Source organism: Sander vitreus, chromosome 22 (genome assembly GCF_031162955.1).
Source record: "Sander vitreus isolate 19-12246 chromosome 22, sanVit1, whole genome shotgun sequence".
Classification (NCBI taxonomy): Eukaryota; Metazoa; Chordata; class Actinopteri; order Perciformes; family Percidae; genus Sander; species Sander vitreus.
Window position 1 is genome coordinate 20,281,967 of NC_135876.1, and position 15,791 is coordinate 20,297,757.

Consider the following 15,791-nt stretch of genomic DNA (forward strand, 5'->3'; position numbering starts at 1 on the left):
TATAACTGAAATATATGGCTGCCAATAATTCAAGCTATTTTTGCCATCTTGAAAAAAACATAAATCATTCTGTCATGGTTCATTAGTAAATAATGTGATGGAGCAGAGCTCTCAATTAGAGGGGACTCCAGTTAGGAATGGCTGTGGCGATGTCAGCTGAAACGCCTCATTTATAAACTGCACGGTGCAGCTATTTGACATGTACACTGGAGGTAGAGGGCTGATTTCACTACAATAAAAAAATAACTCCCTGGTGAACAGAGGGTTTGAAACTCGTGCGGCAGCCTATTTGTGATCGAAATGAGACAATCTACTGGAGGACATAAACGTCAAAATGACAACAGCGGAGGGCAATCAAAGACTATGATATTACTAGTAAATGTGGAACATGTTGTGATATCCTAGGGGTATCTGGGTATGCAGACAATTTTGTTGTTAAGATTTTGAGATATATATCTCTGATATTCATTCACATATACCCACTAAGGAATCCGGATGACTGGGAAGAGGAGTTCTCACCTGATGATGTAGAATATCGCCGTCAGAACTAGTTCGTTGTGAACAGCGATGGCCATGTAGCGAGGCTCATGGAATGCCGACGGCACCGTCCTTACAGCATAACAAAGGTACACTGCCCACAGCAGAAAGAGGAACTCAGCTGTGAAGTGAGGTTGAAAAAGAGGCGGTGAACACAATGAACATACGGACCAAGAAATAATTTATATGTAGTGCACAGGCTTTCAGGCCAAAAAAAAGGGGACATGCACGCACCAACCAGCCACGTCACAGTTCAGTGCTCTCATGGAGCCGGTGCAAACACAGGTATACAGGAATATGCTCTGTTTAACACACACAATCAAACTCATTTGTAACAGCTGTGGTTGTATTCTCTTTGGACAATATATGAATCCCTGTGCACCTCCATGGCAACCCCATGTAATGGCTCCAAGGTAGCCAACTCCACACCAATAAGTGTCGTCTGCTTGAACTGTAGGGAGTAAATCACATGTATTTCTCACAACAGGAACAATCGTAAGCATTAGATGTAATTGGCCACTCACAGAAGTGTTATTTGTGAAGGTTGTGTGCGGGCATGTGAAGTTAAAATATCTTAAATGAATCAAAATGAGGTTATAGATTCAGAATTTTTAGACTGATTTCACCTAAATGCATCAAAGGATATCCCCAGTTAACACACCAGTCCACCAACCAGCTAGAACACTGCAAATGCATCTCGTCAAGCTATTTCTGGTTATATTGAGCCCTAAAACCTTACATTCTTAAAAAAGAAAAATAATTCTGACACTGTAGTAAGAATATTTTAACCAGTTTTCAACTAAAACTAGCATTTTCTAGAGGAAAAAGAAATAGGTGGACTTTTGTTGTGTCATACTTTGAGCTGGGCATCGTTCAAAATCTTTCGATCCGGTGCCAATTTCGATACCTCAGTTTCGATGCCAGTTCCTTAACGATACCATATGTTTTAAAATTCAATTTTCAATTCAACATCAACAAAAATACATTAAACACAAAACTTTTATTTTCCACCTTAATTGTGAATCAAAACAGTTCTATTACCAAAATTCTGGTAACACTCAGAGTAACATTAATAAAACTCGTTGTGCTTTTGGATAGGGGTGCGCCAGTCAGATACTTAGGATTGGTATCAATCCGAACTTGGCCAAAATAGACAAAAAAAGAGAAACCTTTTTGCCACAACATGAACATATTATAATTAATAAATAAATAAGCAAACGGCATAGTGTACAGGCTAATATTGAACTACCTAAATGCAAAGGAATGTAAACAACAAAGACATTTTAGTGCAAACTGCATAATGACACAAACCTTTAACAATAAACTTGGTAACTGCCCTGTTGAACTAATTGAACTAATGGAGAACTAACTTAAGTGCATAGAAATGTAATTGAATAGCCTTGTTGCTGAAAAGTGCTATAGAAATAAAGTTGCCTTGCTGTACAACCTCAGCCTGTCAGTCAGTCACCAGGGCACAGAAACCACTGCTTGTCTCAGAGGAAGTGTAACACCCAACTTTTGTATTCATAAAAACAGGAAAATTTCAAAGTGGCTTGTTTGGTGCATATTTTTCCATGTAGCTCTTAGTCGCGGCCCTCCTTCGCTACCAGATGGGTCTGACCCATGAGTTTGCTGGGGGGCAGTGGGAGCACTACCCCCTAGTGGCTGAAATGGGTAATTGCATTATTTAAAAATGAGTGGAATAATTACATCTGGCATGACCAGATATTTTATAAATATCTTAAATAACACAAAACAACTAAATGGTGATAGGTAATACATCAGATTTCATATACTGCTTTAGTAAAAAAAATATTACCTGGCTGACGATGGGAGCAGCAGGACGAAAAAAATGAAACTTACTGTTGCACTAGTCTGCACATCTTGCCGTGCCAACCTTGCAATAAAGGTTTCCTAAATGCCATGTATATAAATGTGATGTCAGCTTACTAATTGATTGCGGGTTTTGTGTGGAGTGGCCTCGTTCACCTGTTTGGAGCTGGCTGGTGAATGTGACGCTCATATCGGCCTTGATAGATACACCGTGACTCTGTTTGTGGATCTACTGATCTCTGTGGATTATCTTTTTCCCCGTCATTGGATTACGGCAAAATACGGATCTTTTTTCTCAACGTCTCTTAACGTTTTATGGTGTGACTGCTTTTCGTTTCTGCGTTTGGAGAGGCATCTCAACAGACTGGAGGTCCAACACTGATTGTTCACTGTTACATTTTAGTTGAATGTAAGTGTCGGGGCATTCCGCCACCGTCTGTATATTGCGTTCCAAGACAGCCGTGCTGCGATTGGATTTCATAAGGGCAAATTGTTAAATTGTTACAATGTAATTTAAAGTCTGATTTAAAAATAAACATATATGTTTTGGAATATAAAGTTCAGCTTTGGCAGCTTTACCTATGTGCTAAAATATACAATGACTGAGGAAGCCTAGTGACGAGTCCATAGCAACCAGTGTTGAATTTATTATTTCCCAGTGTCCTTTGCTGAATGGTCTCGATGTTTTATTGTTTTATTTCATGTGAATACTAGTTTACTAGAGGAGTAACTTAGTATTTGAAGTAATGCAGTAATGCAGGAAGTGTGCATTTAGTTTCTATGCTTATTGTGTTTCCACAACAATGTTAGTGAGTAAATCTACTGAAATGGCCACCACACCATAACAGAGGAGTGGGATGTGTAAGATGAGAACGCAGAGGTTTAGCCATGTCTGTCATGGCTGTAAAAAAATCAAATGGCATCTGGACATCTTTGCTAAGTGCAAACTAGCACATAAGGGGAGGGTCAAGTCTTTTCAGCCTGAAGGTCCCAAAATTCCTCTGGTGGCCCCTGAAATAAATAACCAACAGTCCCTTAAGATATTTATTTCCGAGCCCGACCTGAGCCCGACAGTCTCATTTTTTTCTCATACTAATGACACATGTACGTTTGTTTGTGTGGAAAGACCGCTTTTATTAAGCAACTGTAGGAAGGCATTCGGAAATGTCAACAGATGAGCGCATCAGCGCACGTTAATAAGCTGTTTAATTTAAAATGTTCAATGTTAACCTTTCCTGATTGCTTCGTTTCCGAGCGTGGTCAGAAAACCAGGGGAGACTCGTTACTTCCAGGGCCGACGTTATAAAATCAATAACGTCGGGGTTAAAATCCCGTTTCTGGTGAGCAAGTGAATGAACTTGGCTTTCAGTCTGGGGTTTATCTCGGACGCCGCATACACTGTGTACAAAACTTAAACTTATTCCACCAACTCTGCTCCGGTCGCAGCTACACGACTGCGTCCTCTTTCTCTATCTCTCTTCTGCACACTTTCACACACACACACACACACACACACACACACACACACACACGCACACACACACTGAGCTCTCTCAAAAGAGCCGCAGCACCATTTTACAACAAATGCCTTATCGCGCTGATGTGACCGAGCCCGACCCGAACCCGAACATCATTTCTAAATATCTGTCCGAACCCGGCCCGGCCCGCCGGGTACCGTCTGGTCCCGTCCGTCTCGGGTCGTGTGTGTGTGTGTGTGTGTGTGTGTGTGTGTGTGTGTGTGTGTGTGTCGGAGCTCCGCTCTTTGCCAATATGCAGAGAGGACAGATAAGCTTGCGCATATGCGCTCAGCTGCTTTTGGAACCAAAATTTGGCACCGAAAGATAAATAATTTTTCGATACTCATAGGATCAGAGTATTTCTTTCGGTGCCATAAAAGTATCGACGTTCGGTGCCCAGCCCTAGTCATACTCCTCTCTCTCTCCCCTCATTATCAGCTTTCCAATAAAAGGAAAACGCACAAAAATAAAATAAGAAAAGCTGTTTTTTTATTGGAAAGATATTTGGTAATACTTTCTAATAAGACAGCCTTTATAAAGGGTTTATTAATTGTAACTAATGGCCTCATTAATAGCTCATTAGTCATTAACTACACCTTAATATATCAGTTTTACACCATAAATATGAACAACTTTTGGTTTGCCAGTTTGTAAAACACCTCTCTGGCTGGAGTATTGTATATCCTGCTCCAGCAGACACTTGCTTAGATTTTTTTTTTAGCTAGTTCAGAGCATCTGGACATTTTACTGACAGCATATTAACAATTATTATTGCTTATTAGAAAGTGTGACACCTTTGGAACTTTATTAATTAGAATGTAAGACACTTGAGGAGGATGACCCCTTCATGAACCCTTTATAAATAGTGCCTTATTAAAAAGTTGACCAAAAGGCTGTTTTTACAGAGCATAAACCATACAAATGCTGGTGGGTCTGCAGGAATATGAGAGAAATGTAATTAAATGGAATATAATGTTTGAGATTAAATGAACACTCCATTGCAACGCTGAAGCTGCAGTTTTGTTGTGCATACTAAATAAATCCTTGCTGGTTTGAAACTAGCTTTTTGCATGTTTTGTAGAGCAATTTTTTTTTAAAATGTATTACAATTATACCCTTGACTGCAAGTGTTTGCAGGTGCAGATTTCAAAATCAGAAAGATTCATTGCATCTGGGTGTGTGTGTGTAATTCATGAGCTGTGTGTGTCGGCTGACTTGCACTTCCCTATTACCAACCTATTTTTACCTCCTAATAAACGGATGAGAATGTGCCTTCAGTATACAGTATCACAGCACGTTGGCTCCGCTGGGGGTCCATCTGTTTTCCCAGAAGTCAAAAAGGACCACGCTTCTCTTTCATTTCAGCCTGAGTCAGCAGACGTAAAACAGCATGCAGATTTTTTCAAGCCTAAGGGGCTGCTCCCTTCCGACCATCTTTGATTTCTCATCTGCCTTTATCTGCTGTTGGTTGCCCTCTCCTCCATGCACAACACAGGAAAATATCCAAAAGTGTAGCACCTGGTGGAGAGGATTAATGTCTACTTTTGGGAAATGTAAGAGCATTGCCAAATGCAGATGGAGGCAAACTGTTTCACTCATCCAACTCCTATTTTCTTCTATCACGCCAAACAAATTACTTCTTGATTTTATGCAATACCTCAAATAACCTACTCACTGCATGCACGCACGCACACACACACACACACACACACACACACACACACACACACACACACACACACACACACACACACACACACACACACACACAGAGTTCAGTTCATAAATCAATCCTCAACACCCTATGGAGGCAGAGGGCAGTAGCAGGGCTTACCGACAGCCATCATGTAGTCCCAGCGATCCAGCAGGCACATGCTGAACTGCAGCCCGTTGGGCGTGTATCCCACGTCGATGAGAGCCAACTTCCTGTCCGGGTTCTGACAGACGGCAGATGTCCAAGCCACCAGAAACCAGCAGACGATAAGCAGGATGATGCCCAGCAGACGCAACACTCGCCAGCTGGTCATATAGGGGATCCTCTGGGCTGTACGGGAGAGGAACACCTTCAGCACCCTGTGGGGAGGAGATGAGAAGCTCACTTTAAGAACATTAAAAAAAAAAAAATCATGGTAGATTATAGCACAATAATTTCGAACAGACAGCATCTAATCAGGGGAAACTTTCTCTCTCACTCTTACTACCCTCTTCCCCAAACCTGCCTGAGGTCTACTTGTCTAAGGGAGTTCCTACATTTCTTTCAGCAACTCGTATAGCCTGTACCTTAACCTGCTGCGGTCACTATGTGTAGGCTTACAAGATGACAACAAAAAACAAGAGCTAGAAGCAAAGGGAATGTTTTTTTCTTGGTGTTTGCAATGCATTCTTAAATTACTGTACCTATGGCATTGATTATGATACATTTTTCACCATATAGTTGTTAAACATATAATAGTTAACCTTGTTCTTTAATTGCCAGTTATTTTTCTGTTTGTCCAAACCCTTAAAATGACCAAGGACCTCTTGAGGCTTTGCAAATTATGACTTGTGTCTTGTGCTACAGAAACTTCTGTTGAAACTACTGCATCCCGCACCAACAGTCTACGTCGGTTTCTTTTAACCACGGCCACAATCTGTCTCTAACTAGAGATGCACCGATTCAACTTTTTCTTTCCTAATAATAATTCCAGTACCTCAACTCAGCGTATCTGCGTATCAATCCCATACTGGTGCTTTTTTTCTAAATTTGAAATCTGTAAACGTGTGAAGCTAATTGGAATCATTTCTATAAGGTTATACGAGGCTTTGCCCTAAAAAAAACATCTGAATGGTCACATGAATGATGACAAATGCTGGGCCAAGAGGGCTGCCTTGATAAGGCAAAGCTAATATGGGTGATCTTGTCACATTGATTTTTAGTTTGAAAGAAAATTTAATTTGTATAACATTTTAAAACGCTTAAAATGCATGTGATGTGAGATTACTTTTAACCAGTGATTACAACGGAGAAGTAAGCCCAGGAGTACACAATAATTGTTCTACAGCAAAAAGCTGAAGTATCTAAGAATGTATTATTTAAACTTCAGTTTTAATATAATGCAACAGAAATGTCCAGCTCTGAAATTCATCATTATTCAGAGCAGTTATTCTGTGCATTTTTACATGACGGTGTGTTTCACAGTCAAACACAAAGACTGTGTAACAGGAATTTAAATGTGCTCAAACACATGACCAGCCATCGCTATTCTTAGGCTTTGCCCTTCACGCACATTGATGAAGTGTCCACTGCGCTCCCCACTAATGAGCCACCCATCAAAAATTGATCTGTCCAATATGTTAACTTGCACCTCTACGGGTTTACTTGGCTCCCGCTTGCATAAGCCACATCCTCTTAATCAGCATCTTCATTAGGCCTTTTTGACAGATATTAACCTGCCAAAAAGCCCCTCAGATAAACAATTTCAAGTGCATTGCTCTAAATACAGAAGACCCCCTGCCTCATTGTTAGCTATTCAGTGCTAGATAACCCCCCCACCTCCCCCCATCTCTCCCTTACTTTATCCCCCAGCTATCCCTCACTCACATTTGTTTCTCCGTTTGTCTCTTGCCCACCATCATTCAATACTACTTTATGTACCAGGTCATTTGTGTCCAAAGCACCCTGTGTTTTCTTAATTACATTTACTTGGCATTTTCCTCTTCCACTTAATGAGGCAGTGAATCCACCCCTACACATGTGCAGCAGTGTAGCCTCGTGATGAATTAGCTGGGGAACATGCTGCCTTGACACTTGGACTTAAGATGTGAGACACAGTGTAATTGCACTTAAAGAGGTCAAAGTAATCCAATTTCCTGGGATGGATAACAATGTTGGACAAAGGGTTTTGTGTATGTGTTACCTGTACAACTTAAGAGTCAGAGTCCCATAGACGGTAGCGAAACCCAGCAGCCGAACCCATCGCAGCAGGATGCAGCGGAAAACACTCGGCTGGAAATAGAGAATCCCAACCTGCAAGAGGACAGAAGAAGCCTAAAAGATCAGAGGTTGTGTAAACAAAGTAAGTACAAAAATAAGTAAGGGAGCCATATAACTGTGAGTGGTTTCTAGCTAGGTGATAATGGGGCTCTAGCCGCCGGGAAAACCAGACGAATCCTCAAGCTCATGTTTCATTTGCTCTGTCAGATACGTCTGGGCCCCCCCTCACATTCAGACAGATTTCCAAAAATAAAGGATATTTCAACAGTAGCATGAATGTTACTCACACTGCTTCTACTTTTACAACATGTAATGTAATTACTATGAGTAGTATAACTAATACTACTATTGGCCCTGCTATTACTGGAACTATTACTTATATAAATAGTGGTAAAACCCTATTTGTAGAGCCATTTCAAGCAATTTACACCTGATACATCAAAGAGAAAATTCATGAATTTCTTTGGCCACAATAGATAAAACAACAAGATAGAACAGTGAAGTGCAATTGCATTTCATAACCATCCTTGGCATTACTCAAAACAACAAATCCATTTGAGCCTTCTAACATCATACAGAGCTTGCCCTTGAGACAAGAAGGAGAGCATCCACCCATGTTTGCTAAAAGACCTAGAAACACACTGAAATGATGCCCATCCAAGCTCACGAAAAACAAAACACTGATAGTCTTCCAAAGACATAAAAAGCGGCAAAACAAACAAAAAGAAACAAACATCTGAGGCAACATAATTATCTGTCTGCTGCAGATGTGCAGCGATTTCCCCTGTGGGATTGTTAATGTTAATCGGATTAGCCAAAGCATTATTACATTCCCTCAGGCTGCGGAGAAGATGCAGGCATGTGGATATTTTTGCTCACTAGGTTTGAGTCAGTCAAGGGACACGGAGGACCCCACGGAGAAAGGGTGGCCCACGTCCTCATATGCTCCCAAACGCTGGCTGACCGAACACAGAAACTCCTAACAATGCAACTCCTAACAATGCTTGCTCCAGTTGACTCAGCTTTGCAAAGGGAATGTGTCACAGAGCAAATAATACAGAGATGAGTGCTCAGTTGTTAATCTTAAATGCATACAGGGTGTTGAATTCTACTCTAGGCAGGATGGAAAAGCCTCTGAAGCTACATTTTAGACTATCCATGGACACCAAAACTTCCCAAGGTTAAAGAAAATATCTAAATAACAATGCGTGACTGCTCCTCAGTGCATTCTTTCTTTTTTCATAAAAGAGATAGAGCTGTCTGCCCGCGAATGTTAATCCTTGGACTACTTCCACCTGATTTGAGTCTGTCAAGTATAAACAAAGGCTAAACACTGTATCGCAGCTACATGGAAAAACACTGAGACTCCAACAGTTAGTCACTGGTTTAAAAGCCTCTCCTACTGTTTAGCCATGGAAAAACTGATGTATGCCACCAAGGGGAAAATAAAGAAGTTCTTCAAAATATGGGATTTATAAGATTACTTGAGAGTCACCATGCAAGGTGTTTGCTTAATAAAAACATAACATCCATATGAAATCCAGGTCAAATTACTTATTAAAATTACTAACTAAAATTAAATTACTTAGTTTTTCATTTCTTTATTCTTATTTGCTTGTATTTTGTCTGTTTATGATTTGTTTTGTACGTGTATAACTTTATATGTGTATCTGTTTGAAAACGTAATAAATATATTTAAAAAAAGATAGCAGGCAGGGCCGGCGCTGAGCAACTTGCTGACGCACGTTTTGGTCCACAGAGACAGAAGAGAGCACAGAAGGATGAGTAAAATGGCACCGAGGGAAAACAGAGCTCATGACTCCTTTTAGATAAACTACAAAATTTCATCTGGATCTCTATCACGTGCCAGTTTAAGGCTGGTGTTGTTTGTGATGAGATGTAGACAGGGACGTGTTATCTGCAGCACTGTTTCCTTGAGGGACGACTCCAAACAATCTGACTGAGTCGTCATGAAAAGTTTAGCTTCTCTTTTAATGGTGCGATCTCACCTGCTGTTTGTTTTTACTGGTCAAAATCACAAAGGAATAGTTTTAGATTTTATTGTTTAAGGTTTTACATTTGGCAACAATATGCCAGACTGTGCCAGTGAAGTTGGTTATTATTACACAGTTTTGTAAGTAATCATGCACACGCAACATGTTGACGCAGCGTCGCTTCTGTCTCTTGAAGTCACTTTTCCTTACAAGTCTTTTGAACATGCGTGGGATGTGCTCCTTGGCCCTATTTACTGTGAGCAGAAATTCTACCTTACTTTCTAATAATAATTTTGTCAAGCTATGGAAGTCCACATGTGGTCACTTGAAAAGCAGATTGGGTCATGGGAGATCTCAATACTGATTGACCGAGCACCAGCACCGGAGCTCTGGGGATGGCAATGTCACTCGTTTGTTGGTCTGTCCACCACTTTGTTCCCGACTGAAATATTTTGACAAATATTGGATGGATTTTGAGGACAAATGGTGCCACCTGCCACCTCCCAGTCTCTGGAGTGTTAACCTTTTGGGACAGGTGACAAAATGCCAAATATGCTTGTTTCCATGCAGTTTCTGATGTGCTATGAATTGTGTTCATGAGGAGGATATTCACTCAAACATTGCCATGACCCTCAGGCTGCACAACGCTGAGCAGAAATTCCTTACACAAGCATTACACACTTTCCATCAGTAGGGTTTACGGGAAGAAGACTGGCTGTGAACCCCCGTCAGGGTGCATAAAAAGCAAGATCAGTTTCTGCCCCCCTTTTCCTTTCAAAACTTCCATTAATAATCAATGATAAGTGCTTGCAATCTTAATGTAGATTCAGTGCTGTGGGAAAAGAGATGGATTGGGTGTTATGTATGTGAGTGTGTGTGTGTGTGTGTGTGTGTGTGTGTGTGTGTGTGTGTGTGCATGCAAGCAAGCATACACATGGGGGGAGTGAGAGGGTCAGGGTGCTGTATACCTATCTAATGGACATCAATATCGAGGAGACAATTATCAACACACTTACTACTCTTCAGCCTGCCTCCCCCTTTTTGTCTTGTCTCAGTTTCAGCATGAGTAAAGGCTTCTGGAAATGCTGAGGGAGTGTTGCCAACAACTAGCAGCCCTCTTAGCAGCCAACATTTTAAATTTAAAATCTGATTCAACAATATCACATCAGATGTTACAGATGTTTATGTTTTTTAAAATGCAACACAATATCATTTCAATGACGTTCCTTAAAGTTTCCCTTTGCTTAAATGGCACAGATATCATAAGTGGTACTGAGTAGGGCTGGGCGATATGGAGAAAATCAGATATCATGATATTCTTGACCAAATACCTCGATATCGATATTATGGCGATATTCTATGGTTGACACATGGTGCTTTAACAAAATATCTTCACACTTAGATTTTAGATGAATAATCATCAGTAATGTGGACATAATGTCTAAGTGGGGAAAAGGCAAATAATAGAACAGCTAGAACAGTCTGGTAAGTTCAGAAAAGTACATCACTTTACTGTAATGCAGCCTTTAAAACCAATAAAAGACAACACTTATGTCATATTACGATATCTAGTCTCATATCACGATATCGCCCAGCCCTAGTACTGAGAACATTTTTAGGAAATATCTTCAGTAGGGTTTTCTAGGCAGGTGAACACATCGCAGCTGGATGTCTGCCATGACCATGTTCCTCTGCTTGCCTGGACTCCAGACTCCCCAGACACCTGGCTTAACACAACCTGGTTATGCATCTGCCCTCCAAAACAAAGCTTTGCCATTTGGAAACTACAAAACAGAACAGTGTGTTCTACAGCTGCTCACCTGAAAAGAGTCACATTTAGCTTCCATAGGCAGATGGAACTTTTTTAAACTGTGGAAGTGCACAATGGCACATTTAGAGGAGAGCATGTTTGCTAACTGGCTGAGGGAAGCACTCCTCCATTGCTTATGTTTCTTTCCAGGATTTCAGTGAAATCATTCATGACCAACCTTTTGACAGGACGCATTTTCACTAAGGGGAGGGTTAGTGTTAGGGTTTAGAACAGGTGTTTAATTAGTGAATACCTCCAAACCTTAGAATGAATAGTTAGACTTTTTGTGAATGTGCTTAGATTGAAACCACTTTTAATTTTTTCATTTTCATTATGAGATTATGTGCTGGACAATTTCTTGGCCCAGAAGAGATGCCAGGAAGCAGTGTTGGGAAGGATACTTTCAAAACGTATTCCGTTACAGAGTACAGAATACATGCCCAAAATTGTAATTTGTAATGTATTCCGTTACGTTACTCAATCTGAGTAACGTATTCTGAATACTTGGATTACTTCTACATTGAATTGCATTTTATAAGTGTAGGAATGCGGCCATCACATACAGCTTTCTAAACAGGCCTGTTCTGGTGTGTTATTCTGTTCCAACTGGCTGAATGTGTACCTAAACAAGCAGATAGAGTTTGGTATTTGTAGTCCCGACCTGCATACTACAAAAATCTAACCGCAGTCTAAGCTACCACGAGCTAATTTTAGCTAACGTTAGCTAGCATGTCAAACGGGGCTAGTCAGTCTTTCAACAGCTCTGGGGCTAGTAAATCAGCATGTAGGAGAACGTTAAGTCGCACGTCAACTATAAAATAGCAAGGTGACCAGTAAAACTACAGCAGACGACTACACTTGGCTAATTAAAAAAAAACTTACTTTAAGATGCTTCTTCAGGTTGGAGGTGGAGGAATTTGGACGCTGAAAGGAGGTTGGTTGCTGGCAAGCAGAAGCTGCACTGCACAGTTATATTTCGTTATTTCGTAATGCTGTTTGAATTTCCAAGATAGAAATGCATTCCTGCCCTGGCTCTTTTGTGCCGGTTCCTGCTCCATCTCTGCCTCTATCAGTGATCACTCAAATAGCTCATTTTTTCGTTTTCATATTGGGGCTTGTGGGAAATGCATGGAGTTGCCTTAATTTATTCAGAGAGTGAATAAACCCGTGAAACAGAGAAGTATCATCATGTAATCTATTGATTCCAACAATGTAACTGTATTCTAAATACCAACTATTTAAATTGTAACTGTAACGGAATACAGTTACTCATAATTTGTATTCTGAATACGTAACGCCGATACATGTATTCCGTTACTCCCCAACACTGTGCCAGGAAGTTACTGGCCAAGAAATAAAGTACACCTAGCTTAAACTAGTTTGTGGTGCTGTTTAGTTGTATTGCATTATACAGAGAGGTGTTTCTGTTATTAAGCCTACCTTTATTGATATAAATGGGGTTGACACCTGTCAGTATAATGCTATACAACTCAACAGCATCACCTCTACATCCTCAAAAATGCCCATACAGCTGAATCAACAACTATGAAAGTTCTCTCCATCCAATTGGAAGTTCTCTAAACTGGCATTACGTAATGCATTAGTTGATGTTGTCGTTTATTGAGGATGCTGTGTGTGTGATGACCCGTTGTGAATGAGATATTGACCTGACAGCAGATGTTGCTAATGCTCTTATCAAAGATGGCTTGTAAGACAGTGACTAAGCAGGTGGGTCATCAGTGTTTTGTTTTTGGACGATGACATGATGGCTGTTGATGGGAACATCAAGTGTTGTTGGGGGTTTGAACCTGTGATGATGTGGATAAAGGGCAGCCTCTCTAACCACCACATCAACGTGCCACCAATCAAACATATTGAGCGCACGACAGAGAGACGATCCCTGCAATGAACTACATTTTTCACTGAGATGTTGTTTCTTTGCTCAAATATTTAAAGTGCTCATATTAGGCTTTTGGGCTTTTTCCCTTTCCTTTATAGTGTTATATATCTTTTTGTGCATGTTATAAGTTTACAAAGTGAAAAAGCCCAAAGTCCACCCCAAAGGGACTTACCATCTCCCACAGAAAACACTGTGACTCCCAACAAAGATGGAACAGAAGCGAGATGCCTCACTCTGTAGCTAAAACAGAGAGCTCAACACACAGGGTGAAAAGAGGAGCTGCAGCAATGTGCAGTACAACAAAAATATGGTGTTTATTAAAAATTGAACCATGTAAACCTATTCTGGAACAACCTCTTAATACAATTATGAACCTGAAAATGAGCATAATATGAGCACGTTAAGACAAATCAAGACTGTCTTGAAAAAACTAAACAAAAAAAAACTAAAACAAAGACACATACCATATATAGCATACCGACATCCCAGCAGATTCCCAATTCCAGTAGATTTACATTGTTAAATGCATGATCCATCTATTATTGTTCCATTTATCTAGGATATTTAACAATGATCACTGGTTGAATTTGGAGTGATGGGACTCTAAAGAACAGACAAACATACCAAGAGTAAGATTCACACACTAACCAACTTACTCATTCAATCAACACTCAGTCACTTAATTTGCAGTTATCTTTCATTCCTAATCATCTCTCATTTCAGCACCCACCAGCTGGCAAGTACACACACGCATGCATGCACGCTGCACGCACGCACGCACGCACGCACGCACGCACGCACGCACGCACGCACACACATATTCAGTGGGTTGGTTACCCAATAGAGAGTGTCCCTGTTGATACGACGGTGACGCAAGCCAGCCAGCTGTGGTGCGAGCAGCAGCTTTCCAGGGAGCAGTTGTGATGTTGGCTACCTCTATGTTCAACTCTCTTGTCGTAGTCGTTGATGATGATCTTATACTTTTGTTTTGAGTTATCCGTTTGTTCTGTCCATTTTGAAAAGAGTGGAGACAGTCTCTGCACCTTATTGTTACTTTTTATAGTGTATAAACATTAAGGAGACATTAAGGAGGGCAGCCGCCTGTTGCACCAGAAGATTGATCGGAATATTAAGTATGACGTAAACTGCTATGATGTAACTATAGTTAGTTTCATACTAGTAAACCTTTTTTCTGTTGCACCATTACTTCTTATGCTACAACGTAGCTAAGTGGCCTATAATTTAAAACATTTTTGCAGAGAATGATGTTTCGTGTCGGGCAGTGTAACACTAAAGAAAAAGCAACAACCTTTTTGAAGAAAGCAAAACACCTACAAGAGACTGGGCTAAGGCAACTCCCATCCGTGGATCTATTATCCAATACATTTGAAATACTGTTTACACAATTAAAAGCCGCAAGTCAATCAGTATGCTCCTGTCCCTTTTTTTTCCCTCGGATGTTAGCTGTTCTCGAACTGAGAGGAACCTGATTCAGCTGCATACTGTTGGAAGATGCACAGATGACCCTGTTTCACCTACAAGTCTGTCTTATTAAAAAAGTAATAAAGTAATAAAATAAGTATGCTATCAAGATTCAAGAGTCAATACATTATGCCATTTTAACATAGTTAAACATCTTACATACATACAGTAACAACCTTGGGGCTTAAAACAACCGATTTCAATAGTTTTTTTTAAATAAATGGCTAATACAAGCGCAAACAAGCTATGATACATATCGTTGCATACCTACTGTACCCTTACAGTGTCTTATAGACAGGAATAATAAGTGATGTTGCAGAAACCGGCTGTCTTGGTTAAATTACTTACTCAGACTTTTAATAGAAGGGAGGGAGTTAAAAAGATTAGCAGGGTGAGAGGGGTCTAACGGGGTAGATTTCAGCACACCAGACCAAGTTAGGCTGCAGCAGTAAAACCAGCTTAGTGTATAAAGTTGACTTGACTTGACTATTAAACTGAGCAAGGGTATGTTTCATTGCTTTTGAATTCAACTTTTCATTTGTGAGAAGATGAATATGTTATTTCCTCTTAGAAACGTACACAGCTACATTGCTTTAAAGTAGGCAGGGTTTACACTGCCTTTTTTCACACAACTTATGTCACCTTTCATGTGTTGTGTTGTGTGTGTGTACACCATGAATGCCTTTGAGGAGTGACTGTCCAGAAGTGTGTGCCATGACCATCATTTGCACAATTCAGTCTTTTC

At 40.4% G+C, this 15,791-nt stretch overlaps 1 protein-coding gene across 1 annotated transcript in view; it reads right to left on the bottom strand.

Annotated features, from left to right (window-relative positions):
• Positions 1-15,791, bottom strand: part of gpr158a (G protein-coupled receptor 158a) — a 74,476-nt gene that overhangs the window by 9,890 nt on the left and 48,795 nt on the right. The window contains exons 6-8 of the mRNA XM_078280894.1: positions 7,784-7,893; positions 5,722-5,960; positions 520-658 (exon numbers count right to left, since the gene is read on the bottom strand). Of these exons, the coding sequence (XP_078137020.1) occupies positions 520-658; positions 5,722-5,960; positions 7,784-7,893 (488 nt within the window). The remainder of the gene's footprint in view (positions 1-519; positions 659-5,721; positions 5,961-7,783; positions 7,894-15,791) is intronic.